Below are 22,447 nucleotides of genomic sequence, written 5' to 3' on the forward strand. Positions count from 1 at the left end.
TAATGCTGGTAACGTTGGGCCTGGCAGGGAAACTGACTCTGGACCTGACAAGGAAACTGACACTGGATCTGACATGGAAACTGACTCTGGAACTGACAGGGATACTGACTCTGGGCCTGAGAGGGAAACTGACTCTGGACCTGACAGGGAAACTGACTCTGGAACTGACAGGGATACTGACTCTGGGCCTGGCAGGGAAACTGACTCTGGAGCTGACAGGGATACTGACTCTGGGCCTGAGAGGGAAAACGATTGAGTGCTAGGAGAACATTAGAGCTTTGGGCCTACTAGAGGAAAGGAGCCTGATGACCCACCTGGGCTAGGGACAGAGGGCTGACTAGTGCTGGAGACAGCAGACCTAGTACAGCTGGAGACTGAGGACCTAGTGCTAGGGACTGAGAGCCAAAGAGGGCTGTGGACTGAGAGCCTAGTACAGGTAACTTGTGGCCTAGTAGGGCAGGAGGCCCTAAACCTGGCAGACTATGCAACTGCCTACCAACTAAGGCAGGGGACTGTGATCTGAGCAGGGCAGGAGACTGCAGACCTGCAAACGGGGCAGCTAATGTAGGGCCTAGCTGGGTAGGACACCTATGGCCTGACAGAGCAGCAAACTTTGAGGCTACTAGTGCAGGGGACTGTGGACTTAAAATGGCAGAGGACTGGGGCCCTAGTACTAAGGCAGCAGTCCAGGGACCTAAGCCAAAAGTGTAAGTCTGCAACTAGGGCCAGAAACTGAGGGCCTGGTACGTCCGGAAACTAGGAGCCTACCGGGGGAGCAGGAGTCCGGGCCAGAAGTGGGCAGGGGTGGAGACGTGGCTGAAGGTTCCAGGGTAGCAGACAGTCAAACCTTGGGCACACCCAGGTTGCTCTGGGGGCTCAGCCTGGGGAGGCCTAGATGGATGTCGGTCAGGAGAGCAGCTGGGCCACCTCGGGGGGAGTGGCGCTCCCGACGCTCAGGTAAATACAACGTAGGCTTCAGCCGGGGGGCTGCTGGAGTGATGTCGTTCTGGTGAGTACCTGGGCCACCTCGGGATGTAGTGGGAGTCCCAATGATCTCATGGAGGTAGCGAAAGCTCAGGCCGGGGGGCCCTGGGGTAGTGTCCCTCAGGGGAGTAGCCGGGCAGAGACCGTGACAATGGCTCTAGCCGGGGGGGGCCTAGAGCGGTGGCGGTCAGGAGTGCAGCGGCGGTAACACTCCCGCGGCAGTGACTCAGGCCGGGAGGACCTAGAGTACGCCCATATCCACAAAGCATCTCAGGAAAGTCCTAGGAATTCTGTTAAAACCTGTTTTAAGACAAAAAAAACTCCCAGCTCAGAGTAGGTTTTAGGATGATGGTAAGACACTGCCCAGACAAACTCTGAGCCAGGAGTTAGGTAAACTCATAAAAGTTTATCTCAGCTGGTAATCACGACAGTTTGAGGTACCACAAAGGAAAGATGATGCTCATTGACATTGTTGCAAATGATGGGGAATAACCAATCGCGATGAGGCATCGCCAGCTGTGAACTGTAGCACGCTTCAGACCAACCACGGTGAATGTGACTGTAGCCTCCATCAAATGTTGCAATGGTAAAACGTTTAATATAATTTTCGCCTGACACGATCACTTTGCATACTCTTAATTATTGCCAAATAAATCAAATTTTAATTTGATATGTAGGATGTTTTTTTTTACCAATGTAATGTAAAATCCATTACGTACGTACAGTATTTTAGGAAACGTTCTTGAAAATGTCACTGCAAAGCTAACTTTCATCAAGGTTTTATATGGTCTATAATTTGTTTCTCTTTTTTTATTGTCAATACCCTTTTCATTGTTGTGATATTCGTGACATCCATAACAGTTGTGAATGTGATGGATCATATGAGCTGCGTTTACACAGGCAGCCCAATTCTGATTTTTTTTTCCATTAACTTGTCTTTTGACCAATCACAACAGATCTTTTCACATCAGATCTTTTTCAGAGCCTATCTGATTGGTCAAAAGACCAATTAGTGGAAAAAAGATCATAACTGTGCTGCCTGTGTAAACGCAGCCAACTTAGATTCAGAAGTATGTGCATTCACTACATTTTGTGTGCTTGTTCTGAGACTTACTCTTTAGACTTTTAGAGAAGCAATTGTTGATATCTTGAAAAGTATGTGATATCATAGAAAATATATGCAGAAATGCATTGCTCATACATGGCAGTAGTGTTGTTTAGAAAATATTTGTTTCTGTGTTTCAGACTCCGTCACATCCATCATGGTCATTTTTCCTCTCCAAAGTAATAATGAAAATGACAGTCTTTTCTAAATTATCGTTTTATATTGAGCCAAGCCATTCCTTCAAAATGGCTATCCATGTTTTACCTTAAGACTCACAAACTTACAGAGTTGTACTAATAAGTTCAGTTTCCCCAAATAGCTGAGGAGTATTTCTGTCTGTAATAAAGCCCTTTTGTAGGGGAAAACTCATTGGGTGGGCCTGGCTCTCAAGTGGGTGGGCCTATGTCCTCCCAGGCCCACCTATACCTGCGCCCCTGCCCAGTCATGTGAAATCCATAGATTAGGGCCTAATTTACTTATTTCAATTGACTGATTTCCTTATGTGAACAGTAACTCAGTAAACTAGTTGACATTTTTGTTACGTTTATAGTTTGTGATTTTGTGTGCAAATGTCACATCCATAATGCTGGAATTGTCCTATTCTATCCTCAATAGGACTTCATGGATAAATCAAGGTAAAATACAAAATGAAAAAATGTATATTTTCCCAATTCTGCATTTAATGTAGGACAATGAGGAGAAACTTGACTACTCTGGATAATTAGGTTAGAAATGTATCATTTTCAACAGACAAAACTTTAAGTTGACTAGGTAACAGTTGTTTGGCATGACTGGGCAGGGGGCACTGTATGAGTAAATTTGATTTGTTAAGCCAAACTTAATCTAAGGCACAAGCAGAAATAGGGTTTTACCTCAATGTCCTTTCCTAGACAGCGAGAATCGTCCCAGGTTAATAATGGACTTAACACAAACACGGAGAGAAATAAATGACCAGCAAACTCAAAAAGCAGAACCCATCATTTTCATCCAACAGATAAGAATACTTTGTAGAGTCCTCGTTTTGCATATTCTCGATTATTACACTAATAAAGCCTTGGACTATGAAGACATTTTATCCATTTGGGTGGGTTAAGTGGACTGCTGACCTGTTGAACAACTTTAAGTGTGTGTGCGAGAGACACCCGTGTGTGTGCGTGCGTGCGTGTGTGTGTGTGTGTGCGACTTTTTCCACATTTTGTTGTGTTACAAGGTAGGATTAATATGGATTTAATTATATTTTTTTGTCAACGAGCTACACAAAATACTCTGTAATGTCAAAGTGGAAGAAAAATTCTAACATTTGTAAAGAAAAAAATATGAAAAATAAAACACAAATACATTTTCATGACACAAGTTTTCAACCCCCTGAGTCAATACATGTTAGAATCCCCTCTGGCAGTGATTACAGTTGTGAGTCTTTCTGGGTAAGTCTCTTAAGAGCTTTGCACACCTGGATTGTACAATATTTGCACATTATTCTTAGAAAATTCTTCAAGTTGGTTGTTGATCATTGCTAGACAGCTATTCAAGCCCATTTCAGTCAAAACTGTAACTGGGCCACTCAGGAACATTCAATGTCGTCTTGGTAAGCAACTCCAGTGTATATTTGGCCTTGTGTTTTATGTTATTGTCCTGCTGAAAGGTGAATTTGTCTCCCAGTGTCCATTGGAAAGCAGACTGAACCAGGTTTTCCTCTAGGATTTTGCCTGTGCTTAACTCTATTCCCTAGTCCTTGACGATGACAAGCATACCCATAACATGACGCAGCCACCACCATGCTTGAAAATATGAAGAGTGGTACTCAGTGATGTGTTGTGTTGGATTTGCCTCAAACATAACGCTTTGTATTCAGGACAGAAAGTGCATTTCTTTGCCAATTCTTTTTGCAGTTTTACTTTAGTGCCTTATTGCAAACAAGATGCATGTTTTGAATATTTTTATTCTGTACAGGCTTCCTTCTTTTCACTCTGTCATTTAGGTTATTATTGTGGAGGAACTACAATGTTGTTGATCCATTCTCGGCAGGGCCTAAAACTAACTTTGTCTACCAGCCACTGTGGCAGGTAGATTTTTAAAAAATCTACCAGAAACTCAGATTTTCTTTTACCAGCAAATATTTTATGCATTCATTACACCAAAGAACACAAAACAAAAAGGACGAGCGTGCTTAGTAATGTTTCTAATACAAGGAATGTATTACTATTCAAAAGTAATGTGGTATATTGCTCAATTAAATTTAATTAAATTAAACCAAAATATCAAAGATGAGACAAATGTTCAGCTGCCCCTTTAAGGTTACCTTGGTAACAGGGCCACTCCAGTCTTCACAGGTGCCTGTGAGAATCTCACTAGTTGAGGGCGACGACATCTCTTCTCTTTGCTAGCAGTGGAAGCAAACTCAAACATTGAAAAACAACCTAACTTGTGAACAAAACAATGTAAATATCTAAGAAACACGAGGATAAAGTCTCACTTTAGTAGGTAGACCAACTTTTATGCCTGTGTGCATTGCTTCTAAAAACAAATCTTTCAAAACTTCACTCACAGTGCACACTGCTCCCCAGCCAGGCAGTGTTGCTGCGCGAGGTGCGATAGCTATAACGGTAGCATTCCTATTTCTTTGTGCATTACCAGATATGAAACCAAATGGCAGAAATACTTTGAAAACATCTACTGCAGCATTTATCTTGCTATAAATCATGGCCCATACTTGACTTTTGACTATTTGTAAGAAATGCTTGCATTGTAGAGCCCTGTGTGTGACCACCCGCCAACGTGGCTGGTGAATTAGACATTCTTACCTGCCATTGCCAAAATCTACCCGCATTTGGTGGGTGGCAGGTGTTCATTTTAGGCCCTGATCCTCAGTTTTCTCCTATCACAGCCATTAAACTCTGTAACTGTTAAAGTCACCATTGGCCTCATGGTGAAATCCCTGAGTGGTTTCCTTCCTCTCTGGCAACTGAGTTAGGAAGGACGCCTACAGTGGGGAGAACAAGTATTTGATACACTGCCGATTTTGCAGGTTTTCCTACTTACAAAGCATGTAGAGGTCTGTAATTTTTATCATAGGTACACTTCAACTGTGAGAGATGTAATCTAAAACAAAAATCCAGAAAATCAAATTGTATGATTTTTAAGTAATTCATTTGCATTTTATTGCATGACATAAGTATTTGATACATCAGAAAAGCAGAACTTAATATTTGGTACAGAAACCTTTGTTTGCAATTACAGAGATCATACGTTTCCTGTAGGTCTTGACCAGGTTTGCACACACTGCAGCAGGGACTTTTGCCCACTCCTCCATACAGACCTTCTCCAGATCCTTCAGGCTGTCGCTGGGCAATACGGACTTTCAGCTCCCTCCAAAGATTTTATATTGGGTTCAGGTCTGGAGACTGGCTAGGCCACTCCAGGACCTTGAGATGCTTCTTACGGAGCCACTCCTTAGTTGCCCTGGCTGTGTGTTTCGGGTCGTTGTCATGCTGGAAGACCCAGCCACGACCCATCTTCAATGCTCTTACTGAGGGAAGGAGGTTGTTGGCCAAGATCTCGCGATACATGACCCCATCCATCCTCCCCTCAATACGGTGCAGTCGTCCTGTCCCCTTTGCAGAAAAGCATCCCCAAAGAATGATGTTTCCACCTCCATGCTTCACGGTTGGGATGGTGTTCTTGGGGTTGTACTCATCCTTCTTCTTCCTCCAAAAAGCTCTATTTTTGTCTCATCAGACCACATGACCTTCTCCCATTCCTCCTCTGGATCATCCAGATGGTCAATGGCAAACTTCAGACGGGCCTGGACATGCGCTGGCTTGAGCAGGTGGACCTTGCGTGTGCTGCAGGATTTTAATCCATGATGGCGTAGTGTGTTACTAATGGTTTTCTTTGAGACTGTGGTCCCAGCTCTCTTCAGGTCATTGACCAGGTCCTGCCGTGTAGTTCTGGGCTGATCCCTCACCTTCCTCATGATCATTGATGCCCCATGAGGTGAGATCTTGCATGGAGCCCCAGACCGAGGGTGATTGACCGTCATCTTGAACTTCTTCCATTTTCTAATAATTGCGCCAACAGTTGTTGCCTTCTCACCAAGCTGCTTGCCTATTGTCCTGTAGCCCATCCCAGCCTTGTGCAGGTCTACAGTTTTATCCCTGATATCCTTACACAGCTCTCTGGTCTTGGCCATTGTGGAGAGGTTGGAGTCTGTTTGATTGAGTGTGTGGACAGGTGTCTTTTATACAGGTAACGAGTTCAAACAGGTGCAGTTAATACAGGTAATGAGTGGAGAACAGGAGGGCTTCTTAAAGAAAAACTAACAGGTCTGTGAGAGCCGGAATTCTTACTGGTTGGTAGGTGATCAAATACTTATGTCATGCAGTAAAATGCAAATTAATTACTTTAAAATCATACAATGTGATTTTCTGGATTTTTATTTTAGATTCCATCTCTCACAGTTGAAGTGTACATATGATAAAAATTACAGACCTCTACATGCTTTGTAAGTAGGAAAACCTGCAAAATCGGCAGTGTATCAAATACTTGTTCTCCCCACGGTATATCCTTGTAGTGACTGGATGTATTGATAACTACACCATGCTCAAAGGGATATTCAATGTCAGGTTGTTGTTTTTTTACCCCATCTACCAATAGGTGCCTTTCTTTGCGAGGCATTGGAAAACCTCCCTGGTCTGTGTGGTTGTATCTGTGTTTAAAATTCACTGCTCGACTGAGGGAACTTACAGATAATTGTATGTGTGTGTTACAGAGATGAGGTAGTCATTCAAAAATCATGTTAAACACTATTATTGCACACAGAGTGAGTCCATGCAACTTATTATGTGTCTTGTTAAGCGAATGTTTTGTCCTGAACTGCCATAACAAAGTGGTCGAATACTTAGACTCAAGATATTTCACATTTTCATTTGTAATTAATTTGTAAACATTTCTAAAAACATAATTCCACTTTTCATTATGGGGTATTGTGTGTAAGCCAGTGACACAAAATCTAAATTCAGATTGTAACACAACAACATTTGGAAAAAGTCAAGGGTTGTGAATACTTTCTGAAGGCACTGTAAGTAGCAAGAATGCAAAACCTGTCAGTCTGTTTGAACAATTTAAGCCCCTCCATATCCTGTAATTTAACTAAAGTCCACTCACCTTGAGTAAGAAAGCAACAAGCTGGGGCAACACCCACCGGCCTTTCAAACACACGCGACACACACACACACAGCCTTGACATCATCAGCAGGCTCTAGTGAAAAAATAAATAAACTCGCTCAGCCAGACAGCATCAGAAGGAAAGGGTCTCCACTGCACTTAGCCTAGCAGTATGGGGGTTACACACATGTCAAGGACACAATAATCACCAGGTGTCACTTTACATCATTCACAAGCAACATGTCAAGCCACCAAAGCAACGTACACAGCTGTGACAAGCCCTTTTAAGAACCTAGCGGTTCACACTGGGCACAGACGTCAGTTCAACATGTAGTTTTGATTTACATTTGATTGAGTTGTCAACTAACGTGAATTCAACATGAAATCAACAGAGAGATGGCGCCGACGAAGATGGCGGCCTCGCGACTAGCTCTTAGGAAACGTTGTTTTTTTATGTATTATTTTTACATTATTAGCTCAGAAAATGTTTTGTATCATTACATACAGCCGGGAAAAACTATTGGATATCAGAGCGGCGGTAACTCACCAGAACTACCAGCATTACGACCAGGAATACGACTTTCCCGAAGCAGATCCTTTGTTTGCACTCCCGAATGCGAATATAGTGATTCCAGATGCCGACCCAAAACATCGCCGGCTGAGGAGAGGCACCCGGAGCGGCCTGCTGGTTCGACTTAGGAGGCGCGCACACCACCCACCGCTTCCGAGTATATTTCTCGCTAATGTTCAGTCTTTGGATAACAAAGTTGATGAGCTCAGGGCAAAGGTTTCTTTCCAGAGAAACATCAGGGCCTGTAACATACTTTGTTTCTCTGGATATTCTGTCAAAATCGGTCCAGCCAGATGGGTTCTCAGTTCATCGCGCAGACAGAAATAAATATCTCTCCGGGAAGCAGAAGGGCGAAGGTGTGGGTTTCATGATTAACGACTCATGGTGTAATTGTAGTAACATACAGGAACTAAAATCCTTTTGTTCACCCGACCTAGAATACCTCACAATCAAATGCCGACCGTATTATCTCCCAAGATCATTTTCCTCGGTTATAGCCACACCCGTTTATATCCCCCCTGCAACTGGGTCCTGGACTTCCTGACAGGCCACCCCAGGTGGTGAAGGTAGGAAACAACACCACCACTTCGCTGATCCTCAACACTGGGGCCCCACAAGGGTGCATGCTCAGCCCACTCCTCCTGTACTCCCTGTTCACCCATGACTGCGTGGCCAAGCACGCCCCCAACTCAATCATCACATTAGCAGACGACACAACAGTAGTAGATTACCAACTATGATGAGACAGCCTACAGGGAGGAGGTGAGGGCTCTGGGAGTGTGGTGCCAGGAAAAATAACCTCTCACTCAATGTCAACAAAACAAAGGAGATGATCGTGGACTTCAGGAAACAGCAGATGGTGCACCCCCCTATCCACATCAACGGGACCGCAGTGGAGAAGGTGGAAAGCTTCAAGTTCCTTGGCGTACACATCACTGACAAACTATAATGGTCCACCCACACAGACAGTGTGGTGAAGAAGGCGCAACAGAGCCTCACAAACTTTTACAGATGCACAATTGAGAGCATCCTGTCGGGCTGTATCACCGCCTGGTACGGCAACTGCACCGCCTGCAACATTATCTTTTTGGCTTTCCTGTGACATCGGGTGCTGTAGGTGTCCTGGAGGGCGGGTCGTTTTTCCCCGGTAATGCGTTGGGCAGACTGCACCACCCTCTGGAGAGCCCTGTGGTTGCAGGCGGTGCAGTCTGCCCAAGGCATTACCGGGGACAAACTACCTGCCCTCCAGGACACCTACAGCACCCGATGTCACAGGAAGGCCAAAAAGATAATCAAGGACATCAACCACCCGAGCCACTGCCTGTTCACCCCACTATCATCCAGAAGGCGAGGTCGGTACAGGTGCATCAAAGCTGGGACCAAGAGACTGAAAAACAGCTTCTATCTCACGGCCATCAGACTGTTAAATTGCCATCACTAGCACATTAGAGGCTGCTGCCTATAGACATAGACTATAAATCACTGGCCACTTTAAGAAATGGAACACTAGTCACTTTAATAATGTTGACATATATTGCATTACTCATCTCATATGTATATACTGTATTCTATAATATTCTACTGTATCTTAGTCCATTCCGCTCTGTCATTGCTCATCCATATATGCATGTATTCTTAATTCCATTCCTTACTTAGATTTGTGTGTATTGGGTATATGTTGTGAAATTGTTAGATATTACTTGTTAGATATTACTGCACTGTCGGAGCTAGAAGCACAAGCATTTCGCTTCACCCGCAATAACATCTGCTAAACACGTGTATGTGACAAATACAATTTGATTTGATTTGATTTGAATTTGAATCCCGTCATTGGATGTAGGTTTAAAGTTGGGTGACTGAAAAAGTGGGTGGTGTTTTTCCAACATTTTCCCATGTGATTGGCATGGCATGACCTCTGGAGCCGCTTTCATAATCCGCCTGTTCATTTTTAATGAGACTACAGCCTCTTATTTCGACCTTGCTGCAGCCAATTGCACTTTGGCTTGGCCTCGCTACACAGCCATGTGGCACTATATTCCCTTTTTAGTACACTATTTTTGACCAGGGCCCGTAGGTGAGGTTGGAGAGAGAGGAAAGGTACACAGTAAATCAAGGATAGTTGAAATCACAGTGTTAGGGTTAACTTTACTCTACTGGGAGTTATCTTAACCCTCAAGAGAGTGATACGCTCCCTGGAGTTAGTGTTGATAACTGGAGTTGATTGGGACGGAGTACTATTAACTCCATCAAGAGTACTTTGTATTCAATGAGGCCCCTCCCCAGATGTGGGAGGGGCCTAATTGTAAATACTGTTTATCCCAGTATGCTGCAGGTTGAATTTTTTTATTGTTTGTTTCAATATCTGGGTTTTCACATGTACATAGATTGTTTTTTTATCTTATTTTATGCGACACAAAGATAATAAACTAATCCAATCTGTAAGTGGTTGGATTTATAGCAACCGTTAGTGAGATAGTTGTTCCAGTTTCATGGTGTAGGTGGTCTCTATGTACTGTATTGTCTTCCCTCCTCTGACAGGCATTATAAATGCAAGTTGTGGGTGATATAAAAGTGCTGGATGTCTTCCTGCAAGTTGGATCTAATAGACATTGGATTTCACATTGCAAACCACCGTAATGTAAAACATTAAGAAATATTAAACTAAGACTTTAAACCCTCTGCTGGAGTTGATTGTTAATTCAGAACAATACAGAAAAGTGTAAAATGGCAAGGGAGTTGATTAAAAGCAACACTTAAAATAATAAAATGGCAATTGGAGTTAAATTTAAGCAACTCTGTGAGTTGGATATTTACTCCATTTAGGCCTAGTGTAGTTTTAACTCCAAAAATATCAATACCGTGACCAGAGTACTTTTAATACAAAATGGGGGTGGGACCATATAAACCCAAAAATAGTTTAAAATTTGACCCTTTAAGAGTTGAATTAACTCTTGACTGTGTATTGGTCATTAATGAGGAGATGTTGTTTTCTCTGCTATTTCTACTTGTGCTAAATTATACTTCTTCGGCACTAAGTGACAAACAACCAAGCAACCAGGATATCCAAGAAAAACAACCACAGAAGTCACAACACCAGCAGCACTGCATATTGTTTATCAATCATAAATCAACAAACTTCTGTGATAGTCAAAGACATAAATCATTGGACATCAAAAGAGGGACAAGAGCGTGGAGGCGCTAGCCTTGAGATAAGAGAGGCGGGAAAGGAACCAGAGGATTGCTGGTTTGAATCCCAGGGCCAACAGGCGAAATCTGGGAGGAATGAATGCCATCATAATCTCTACTGCCCTTGTGCCCTTGAGCAATGCATTTAACCTCTAAACTGCTCCAGGGCAGCTGCTCTGTTGCTGACCCTGTGTGGCTTCCAACCTCTCATGTGAGTAGGCCTATATGGGGGCAGCGGGTAGCCCAGTTGTTAAGACCGTTGGGCCAAAAACTGAAAGGTCGCTGGTTTGAATCCCTGAGCCTACTAGGTGAAAAATATCTGTCGATGTGCCTCTGAGCAAGGCACCTAACCTTAATCGCTCTGGATAAGCACATCTGCTAAATGGCGAACATGTAAATGTGGTGTCCGGAAGTTGGTTAGGACATAAGACAGCAAAAATACATATTTCCAATTCATATTGGACAAAGTTGATAAAAGCCAAACCCTATGAAACATGACTTCACTTACTACTTCACTCAAAAACACAACTTCACACATGAAAGGCAGTTTTAAATGCATCATACCTTTGCCGTAGTTGAAGTGGAGCTTGATAGCTTTGCCCTGATTGATGTGTAGGTAGGTGAACCACACGGCAAAGGTGAGCAGCACAAGCAGCAGAAGGAGTTTGAACTGCTTCCGAATTTTCTTCACGGGGAAGCGCAGCATCCTCGCTCAAACATCATCCGTTTACCGGCTGCAGGATGGGGAGAATGGCTGGTGCTCGTTAACGGAACTAACCGTCCGCGGTTCTGGAGTAGTAGGTTACTGAAGTAATCGTGTCTAACCTAACCGGTACTCTTGGATGAGATCGAGGTGTAGAGTCCCCTAGTCCATCCGTGGTGTATCCAGTGCCCGACACTGTAGCCAATAGTGAATTTAGTTGAGTTAAAAATGAAATTCCACATTCTCTGATGCGCCAGATTTGTTCGTAAAATAGCGCTGCAGACTCGCTTCAGTCATTGCTATAGCCTAATTTTATCAATTGTAAATGAGCTATTCTTTTCGTTCTTACTCTGCAAGAGAACCCTTGTCCTCGGAGACAAACTCCTTGAAAAGGCGAAGAAAGGGTTCCCCAAATCGCATTCCAGGAGCTCTGCCGTGACAGTTTGGGCAGGGAAAAGGCAGCAGATCAGAAGCCGCGGTTCAGTCAGTGTGTGACGGACGGAACAAGATAGCAGTCCGGCGATAATCTAGCCAAATCCCCTACTCGCTCTAGCCTCGCTGACACCCCGACGCTGATTATTTCAACGATTTCTCACACGAGGATCATGCCCACGATTAAGGCGCATTCGAGGGCACAGTGGAGCGGCTTCCACGGAAAGAATCAGAAAACGTCCAATTTTAAAAAGAGACTTGTTTCTATTCTAAAGGCTGCCAAGCCGCGGCTATATAAATAGCCTACTACTTTTGCTCCCACGACAGCGTGCAGTGAGTTTACATGACATTGTAAACACTAAACAGAGCGAGTGACAGTCCTATATTTTACACTGACATGCGCATCTCCAAATAGACTAGAGGGTTTGATCTATCCAAATCATCACCCGCGCGTCGTACGTAGCATTATACAGTTGCTCTCGTGTGCTCTCTGTTTATTTGCAAATTATGTGGCACTGTAGAAATGGCCTGATCCACCTTACTCCGTAATAATCAACTGTCCTATCTAAACTCCAAGCTTTCCGTTCCTAATTGTTAAACACTGATGAAAGTAATTTGGCTAATGATAATGGATCAGTTGGACCGCTTTCCTATGTTCCCAAAAGAAGTGATGCGATATCAGCTGGCATCATCCTCATAACCTATTCTGGCTCATTTAAAGACCCAGCTGAGAAATATAAAACGCTATCAACAAAATGCCTGCGTTAAGAATAGAACAGTGCGCCGGGTGCCACGTGAGAAGAGTGGGCCTAAAGACTAAACATTAAACATTAAATGTGCCAGTTCGTTTCGAGATCCAGGGGATTCCTCTCAGAGGTCCATGTGCACCTTCACGCGCCCCGATTGGCCGTGCTGCTGCTCTCTCTGTCGCTGCATTTGACCGAAATGCTCCCGACCAAGTCCCGACCCTTGTCAGCATTCCCCGTGCAAGCGAAACGCAAACGCAAGCTCCCGCTACACAATAACATCCAAATTCAGGAGAGATAAAGTACGATGAACGCTATAATGTAGCTAGCTGCGGTGCACTGGCTTGCAGTGTTATTCCATTTGTGATCTCTTCTTCGTTATTACACCGTAATAACATCGTCCTCCTTCGCCCTTACATTGCGCATCATGTCGAAATGAACCCCTGCTCCATGCAAGGTGTCGTAGTATATGGAGATATTTATAATATTATAAATAATAATAATAATACATCATATTAAAGAAATGCTATACCCTAGTGAAGCACAGGCAGAGGCTATTCTCCCTTGCCCATGTAATCTATATGTTCCTCTTCTAGCCTCCCACAATTTTTAAACGCTCCGGCTGTTGCCTAGGGTCTGGTTTTTCAGACTACTCCTCTTCGTCCATCAATTGGGCATCAGAAACGCTGCTGGGCAACCAAACTTGGGAGGAGCCCGTGATGGACAGGTCTGGTATCCAACCGGAGCCTGCGCTCGTGGGAGGTGGGATGACGACATTGGCCATCGAGACGTCCGCGCCATATCCCAATGATGAGAATGGTAAATATTGTATTGACCCGTTATCTAACATGGAAAAAAATTCGACATAGCTCGAATCTGCGCTTATGCTTTTAAATGTGGTTTTAAATCGGGTCAGTTCTATTGAATGTCAATTCTACCCCGTGGTGTGGCGTCCAAAGTAAGTAGCGTGTCCTGTCCAAAAGTCATAATACACCTTCCAAGACAAGGCAAGGCAGTCAACGCTCACAGGTGACGCTGCTTTGGAGATAGACGCCCCAAGATGCGCCCTGGAGTGCCGCCTGTTGGTCAGAACAAAAATATGCACTTGAAATGTAACTCAGGAAACTGAGCATACAGACTTTGAAAGCCGTTTCAAATAGTGCAAAGAATTTCGTCAATACCAGCATTACAACTGATTGTGTGGTAGGGTTTGAAGGCCTAATGTTCATTTGGTCCGAGGTGTTCTACCTACCTACCTACCTACCTACCTGCCTGCCCACCGCCCGCCCACCTACCCACCTACCTACCTACCTACCTACCTACCTACTTACTTTTGGCCATGTACTGGCTTCCAGTTGAAGCTTGCATCTACTACAAAACCATGGTGCTTGCCTATGGAGCTGTGAGGGGAACGGCACCTCCTTACCTTCTATCTATCTATGTTGGTGTTTGTCTCTTTCTCTGTCTGTCTGTCTGTCTGTCTATATGACAATTTGTAGGCTTGTGTGTCTTGGTAATAAGTAGGCTACATTCTTATGATGGCTTTCTCCAGAGGTTATCAGTGTAGCCCATAAACTGGGAAGGCAATCTAGTACTGCCTAAGCAGGGGACATAAGGGCAAAAAAATGTAACCCCTGACCTCTCAGCAGTCCATCTTTGTATTCGGCCAATCAAAAGAGGTTATTCCACAAAGTGTAATCCCCTCTCACAATGGATTTACCCATAATCCTACAACAAAAACCAGGAAATAAATGAAATGCTTAGGTATTCATCCCAGCAGCTAGGCCTTATTGGAATACATATACAGTGAGGGAAAAAAGTATTTGATCCCCTGCTGATTTTGTACGTTTGCCCACTGACAAAGAAATGATCAATCTATAATTTTAATGCTAGGTTTATTTGAACAGTGAGAGACAGAATAACAACAAAAAAATAGAGAAAAACGCATGTCAAAAATGTTATAAATTGATTTGCATTTTAATGAGGGAAATAAGTATTTGACCCCCTCTCAATCAGAAAGATTTCTGGCTCCCAGGTGTCATTTATACAGTTAACGAGCTGAGATTAGGAGCACACTCTTAAAGGGAGTGCTCCTAATCTCAGCTTGTTACCTGTATAAAAGACACCTGTCCACAGAAGCAATCAATCAATAAGATTCCAAACTCTCCACCATGGCCAAGACCAAAGAGCTCTCCAAGGATGTCAGGGACAAGATTGTAGACCTACACAAGGCTGGAATGGGATACAAGACCATCTCCAAGCAGCTTGGTGAGAAGGTGACAACAATTGGTGCGATTATTCGCAAATGGAAGAAACACAAAATAACTGTCAATCTCCCTCGGCCTGGGGCTCCATGCAAGATCTCACCTCGTGGAGTTGCAATGATCATGAGAACGGCTGAGGAATCAGCCCAGAACTACATGGGAGGATCTTGTCAATGATCTCAAGGCAGCTGGGCATCTATCTATCTACTTTTGGCCATGTAGTGTATATAGTGTATGTATTCCAATAAGGCCTAGATGCTGGGACGAATACCTACGCATTTAATTTACTTCCTGGTTTTTGTTGTAGGATTATGGGAAATCCATTGTGAGAGGGGATTATGCTTTGTGGAATAACCTCTTTTGATTGGCCGAATAAAAAGATGGACTGCTGAGAGGTCAGAGGTTACATTTTTAGGGCAAACCCAAATAAGCGATTCCACTAATTTGTGTATTAAGGTTGAATAGCGGGAACCCGGTTACCTAGATTTACCGGGATTTACCGCCCAAAACCACTCCCTTTTCCCGGGATAAATAACTGCGAGAAACCGGTAAATTATAATAAATTATTTATATGAACAGCATGGCGTGAAATTGAACTGTTAAATGATATGCAATGTCTAAATCTGGCCTCTGCATGATGAATCATCAAGCTCAGGGTGGGAACAGACAGCCCATCTCAGTATGGAGCGCAGTTCACAATGCATGTAGACCAATCATCTAATGATAACATTTTTTCTTGTGACAGGTAGGCCTGCATTTACTGCGGCATAGTCTATGCTACAGTAATATAAAGACCGAATGCATGTCTAATTAGGCCACACAAGCTCGTCTGTCCTTGGTTGCAACACTCACTATCGAGTTCCAAACTGCCTCTGGAAGCAACGTCAGCACAAGAACTGTTCGCCGGGAACGTCATGAAATGGGTTTCCATGGCCGAGCAGCCGCACACAAGCCTAAGATCACCATGCGCAATGTCAAGCGTCAGCTGGAGTGGTGTAAAGCTCGCCACCATTGAACTCTGGAGCAGTGGAAACGCGTTCTCTGGAATGATGAATCACGCTTCACCATCTGGCAGTCCGATGGACGAATCTGGGTTTGGTGGATGCCAGTCGATCGCTACCTGTTCGAAATTCTATGTGCCAACTCTAAAGTTTGGTGGAGGAGGAATAATGTTCTGGGGCTGTTTTTCATGGTTCGGGCTAGGCCCCTTAGTTCCAGTGAAGGGAAATCTTAACGCTTCAGCATACAATGACATTCTATATGATTCTGTGCTTCCAATGTTGTGGCAACAGTTTGGGGAAGGCCCTTTCCTGTTTCAGCATGACAATGCCCCCGTGCACAAAGCGAGGTCCATACAGAAATGGTTTGTTGAGATGGGTGTGGAAGAACTTGACTGTCCTGCACAGATCCCTGACCTGAACCCCATCGAACACCTTTGGGATGAATTGGAATGCCGACTGCGAGCCAGGCCTAATCGCCTAACATCAATGCCCGACCTCACTAATGCGCTTGTGGATGGATCTATCTATCTATCTATCTTTCTATCTACTTCTGGCCATGTACTGGCTTCCAGTTGAAGCTCGCATCTACTACAAAACCATTGTGCTTGCCTATGGAGCTGTGAGGGGAACGGCACCTCCTTACCTTCAGGCTCTGATCAGACCATACACCCAAACGAGGGCACTACGTTCATCCACCTCTGGCCTGCTAGCCCCCCTACCTCTACAGAAGCACAGTTCCCGCTCAGTCCAGTCAAAACTATTCGCTGCTCTGGCACCCCAATGGTGGAACAAGCTCCCCCACGACGCCAGGACAGCGGAGTCACTCACCTTCCGGAGACACTTGAAACCCTACCTCTTTAAGGAATACCTGGAATAGTATAAAAGTAATCATTTGACAGTACATGGCCACGTCCATCGTCCCTTTGATGCGGTGAAGTTGTCCTGTCCCCTTAGCAGAAAAACACCCCCAAAGCATAATGTTTCCACCTCCATGTTTGACGGTGGGGATGGTGTTCTTGGGGTCATAGGCAGCATTCCTCCTCCTCCAAACATGGCGAGTTGAGTTGATGCCAAAGAGCTCCATTTTGGTCTCATCTGACCACAACACTTTCACCCAGTTCTCCTCTGAATCATTCAGATGTTCATTGGCAAACTTCAGACAGGCATGTATATGTGCTTTCTTGAGCAGGGGGACCTTGCGGGAGCTGCAGGATTTCAGTCCTTCACGGCGTAGTGTGTTACCAATTGTTTTCTTGGTGACTATGGTCCCAGCTGCCTTGAGATCATTGACAAGATCCTCCCGTGTAGTTCTGGGCTGATTCCTCAGCCGTTCTCATGATCATTGCAACTCCACGAGGTGAGATCTTGCATGGAGCCCCAGGCCGAGGGAGATTGACAGTTATTTTGTGTTTCTTCCATTTGCGAATAATCGCACCAACAGTTGTCACCTTCTCACCAAGCCTCTTGGCGATGGTCTTGTAGCCCATTCCAGCCTTGTGTAGGTCTACAATCTTGTCCCTGACATCCTTGGAGACCTCTTTGGTCTTGGCCATGGTGGAGAGTTTGGAATCTGATTGACTGATTGCTTCTGTGGACAGGTGTCTTTTATACAGGTAACAAGCTGAGATTAGGAGCATTCCCTTTAAGAGTGTGCTCCTAATCTCAGCTCGTTACCTGTATAAAAGACACCTGGGAGCCAGAAATCTTTCTGATTGAGAGGGGGTCAAATACTTATTTCCCTCATTAAAATGCAAATCAATTTATAACATTTTTGACATGCGTTTTTCTGGATTTTGTTGTTGTTATTCTGTCTCTCACTGTTCAAATAAACCTACCATTAAAATTATAGACTGATCATTTCTTTGTCAGTGGGCAAACGTACAAAATCTGCAGGGGATCAAATACTTTTTTCCCTCACTGTATAACATATCCTTGCCAAGCACATTTCAATCATCATTTCATACTGTAAATGTTTTACTTTTATAGACACTACCAGTCAAAAGTTTGGACACACCTACTCATTCAAGGGTTTTTCTATTTTTTTACATTGTAGAATAATAGTGAAGACATCAAAACTATGAAATAACACATATGGAATCATGTAGTAACCAAAAAGGTGTTAAACAAATCAAAATATATTTTATATTTGAGATTCTTCAAATAGCCACCCTTTGCCTTGATGACAGCTTTGGACACTCTTGGCATTCTCTCAACCAGTGTCACGATCGTCGGATATAGAGGACCAAGGCGCACCGTGGAAGGTGAACATACTTATTTATTAAATGATACACGAACAAAACAACAAATCGATACGTGACGTCCACAGGTGCAAAACACAAACCAACACGGAACAAGATCCCACAAACACTGGGAAAACCACCTGACTAAATATGGTTCCCAATCAGAGACAACCAGCAACAGCTGATACTCGTTGCCTCTGATTGAGAACCACTCTGGCCAACATAGATATACCAAAACTAGACTAGACACAACGAGCACAAAACATAAACTCTACACATCCTGGCTCAACTTAAAAGAGTCCCTAGAGCCAGGGCGTGACAACCAGCTTACATTTACATTTACATTTTAGTCATTTAGCAGACGCTCTTATCCAGAGCGACTTACAGTTAGCACATATATTATTTTATCAAACCCACAACCCTGGCGTTGCAAACGCCATGCTCTACCAACTGAGCTACATCCCCTGCCGGCCATTCCCTCCCCTACCCTGGACGACGCTGGGCCAATTGTGCGCCGCCCCATGGGTCTCCCGGTCGCGGCCGGCTATGACAGAGCCTGGATACGAACCAGGATCTCTAGTGGCACAGCTAGCACTGCAATGCAGTGCCTTAGACCACTGCGCCACTCGGGAGACTATCATGAGATAGTCACCTGGAATGCATTTCAATTAACAGGTGTGCCTTGTTAAAAGTTAATTTGTGGAATTTATTTCCTTCTTAATGCGTTTGAGCCAATCAGTTGTGCTGTGACAAGGTAGGGGTGGTATACAGAAGATGGCCCTATTTCGTAAAATACCAAGTCCATATTATGGCAAGAACAGCTCAAATAAGCAAAGAGAAACTACATTCCTTTAAGACATGAAGGTCAGTCAATACGGAACATTTCAAGAACTTTTAAAGTTTCTTCAAATGCAGTGGCAAAAACCATCAAGCGCTATGATGAAACTGGCTCTCATGAGGACCGCCACAGGAAAGGACGACCCAGAGTTACCTCTGCTGCAGAGGATAAGTTCATTAGAGTAACCAGCCTCAGAAAGTGCAGCCCAAATAAATGCTTCACAAAGTTCAAGTAACAGACACATCTCAACATCAACTGTTCAGAGTGGACTGTGTGAAACAGGCCTTCATTGTCGAATTGCTGCAAAGAAATCACTACTAAAGGACACCAAGAAGAAGAAGAGACCTGCCTGGGCCAAGAAATACGAAAAATTGACATTAGACCTTTGGTAATTTGTCCTTTGGGCTGGAGTCCAAATTTGAGATTTTTGGTTCCAAACGCTGTGTCTTTGTGAGACGCGGTGTGGGTGAATGGATGATCTCCGCATGTATGGGGGTGCTTTGCTGGTGACACTGTCTGTGATTTATTTAGAATTCAAGGCACACTTAACCAGCATGGCTACCACAGCATTCTGCAGCGATACGCCATCCCAACTGGTTTGGGCTTAGTGGGACTATCATTTGTTTTTCAACAGGACAATGACCCAACACATCTCCAGGCTGTGTAAGGGCTATTTTGTCAAGAAGGAGAGTGATGGAGTGCTTCATCAGATGACATGGCCTCCACAATCCCCCAACCTTAACCCAATTGAGATGGTTTGGGATGAGTCGGACGGCAGAGTGAAGGAACAGCAGCCAACAATTGCTCAGCATATGTGGGAACTCCTTCAAGACTGTTGGAAAAACATTCCAGGTGAAGCTGGTTGAGAGAATGCGAAGAGTGTGCAAAGCTGTCATCAAAGTAAAGGGTGGCTATTTGAAGAATCTCAAATATAAAATAAAAAATTTGTTTAACACTTTTTTGGTTACTACATGATTCCATATGTGTTATTTCATATTTGTATGTCTTCACTATTATTCTACAATGTAGAAAAACCCTTGAATGAGTAGGTGTGTCCAAACTTTTGACTGGTACTGTAAGTGCAAGGTTAAATTTCATTTCTGCTTTATGGTTTCATGGTAACACTTGTTTTCACAATTTCATCTCCTCTCCTCTCATCCTTCATTTTCACTTTATCACCCAGGGATAGACTGACCACAGGGAAGTTCTGACGAATGCCAGATCGGCTGACCCATCTTTAGCCAAGTAGGCCTGTCAATTTTTTTGTTGTTCCCTGAATGTATATTAATAGTAATGTTGGCTTCAAGGGGGAAAAAATGGACGGTTGTGGGGGCCTCGAATAAAAAAATGGGCCGGTGTGTTGGAAATGCCCGGGCTGATTTCTGGTCCCAGTCTATCCCTGCCCCCTCCTCTCCTTCCATCTCACCTCTCCTTACCCCTCTCTCCTCCTCTTCCTTGCATCTATCCCCTTCCTTACCCCATCTTCTCTTCTCCCGTCCCTTGGAAACAGTTGGCGTGTGGCTGCCTTCTCTGCTGATCATCATTGGTTAATGGATTGAGGAGTGAAAAGGCTATCTGGTGGCTGATACAGAAGGATGGAGGGGGTGCTGTATCTGTGTGGAGGTATATGGGTGGAGGGCTGGCTGTCTCCATTGGTATGTGGGCAGAAGCTAGGCCCACAGAGGCAGGTGTCAGTGCGTGGAAGTGAGGTTGTAACACCACTGAGCATGGCCAACAGGGTAGAAACCAGTGGAGAGATTCGAGAGAGGCCATGGAAGACATACTGCTCCTCAAACTGTTACACAGATCGGTTGACATTTCAGCAGAGCCACAGTGTGTGTGTGTGTGTGTGTGTGTGTGTGTGCGCGCCCACGCGTGTGTGTGTGAGTGTGTGTGGAACTACAGATGTAAGATCTTAATTTGATCACCCAGTTGTTGCAGGAAATGTCCTGCATAGGAGGAAATGCAAACGTATAGTGTATTCAAGGATTAAAAAGGCTTCTAAAGGTTGTAATTTCCTCTTTAACATTTCAGACTTGATTGGCCCCAAAAATTTACCAACCCCTCCATTAATTATAATCAACACAATAATTCACATTTCCTGTTGCTGCAGGATTATTTTCCTGCTATGAAAAATGGGTCAAATTAAGATCCTACAACTGTATCATGCAGGTCACTGTCCCTCGGGAAAGGTTCCTGCATGTGATCTATTCAGAGGTTCTTAGCGTGAAGAGTGAGGACCACTGGCACAGGAAATCTCTCTATTTACATCTGTCTCTTGAACTCTCTCTTTCTGTCTTTTCTCTATTTCTCTCTTTCTCCCTCTCTGTCTTTCTCCTCCCCTCTCTCTCTCCCCTCTCTCTATCTCCCCCCTCTATCCCTCCCCCTCCCTCTCCCTCTGTTTTCGGTTTCTCTCCACAGCTCCCAGAGCCTGATGATGGGGCTCAGGCCAGAGCTCAGCTGAAATGTCAGCTGCTTTAAACGCAATTGCTTCCTCCATCCTCCTCCCTCCTACTGCCGACTGTGGCTGCATCCCAAATGGCACCCTATTCCCTATATATTGCACTACTTTTGACCAGAGCCCTATGGTCACTAAATAGGGAACAGTGTGTCACTTGGGATGCAGGCTGTGAGTCAGGTGCCCTCTGCTCCTCTGTTTCCTCTACCTAACAGGTGCAAACGGCCTCCTTTATGCTCCAGTGAGCCGCACGCAGGCAATGGAGTGCCCTATTAGATTACCTTCTGGAGATCAAATCAAATGTTATTCGTCACATGCTTAATCAACAACAGGTGTAGACTAACTGTGAAATGCTTACTTACGGGCCTTCCCAACAATGCAGAGAGAAAGAAAATAGAGAAATAATAGAAAAGTAATAACATGTAATACTAAAAGTAATAATACACAATGAGTAACGATAACTTGGCTATATACACGGGGCACCAGTACTGAGTTGATGTGCAAGGGTACGAGGTAATTGAGGTAGATATGTACATATTACTAGGAATAAAATGACTAGGCAACAGGATAGATAAACAGTAGCAGCAGCGTATATGATGAGTCAAGAAAAGTTAGTGCAAAAAGGGCCAATGCAGATAGTCTGAGTAGCTATTTGGTTAACTATTTAACTACACTGAACAAAAATTATGTAAAGTGTTTCATTCATGTTATTTGTCTAAAATTTGGTGCACAAATTTGTTTACATCCCTGAACATT

The 22,447-nt window shown here is 44.1% G+C and overlaps 1 protein-coding gene across 1 annotated transcript in view; it reads right to left on the reverse strand.

Annotated features, from left to right (window-relative positions):
- b4galnt4a (beta-1,4-N-acetyl-galactosaminyl transferase 4a) overlaps nt 1-13,542 on the reverse strand; it is a 476,874-nt gene extending 463,332 nt beyond the window's left edge. Inside the window, exon 1 of the mRNA XM_045227106.1 lies at nt 11,574-13,542. Coding sequence (XP_045083041.1) covers nt 11,574-11,715 — 142 coding nt within the window. The 5' untranslated portion in view covers nt 11,716-13,542. The remainder of the gene's footprint in view (nt 1-11,573) is intronic.
- Between the last annotated feature and the right edge of the window lie 8,905 nt (nt 13,543-22,447).

This window comes from Coregonus clupeaformis, chromosome 19 (genome assembly GCF_020615455.1).
Source record: "Coregonus clupeaformis isolate EN_2021a chromosome 19, ASM2061545v1, whole genome shotgun sequence".
Taxonomy (NCBI): domain Eukaryota; kingdom Metazoa; phylum Chordata; class Actinopteri; order Salmoniformes; family Salmonidae; genus Coregonus; species Coregonus clupeaformis.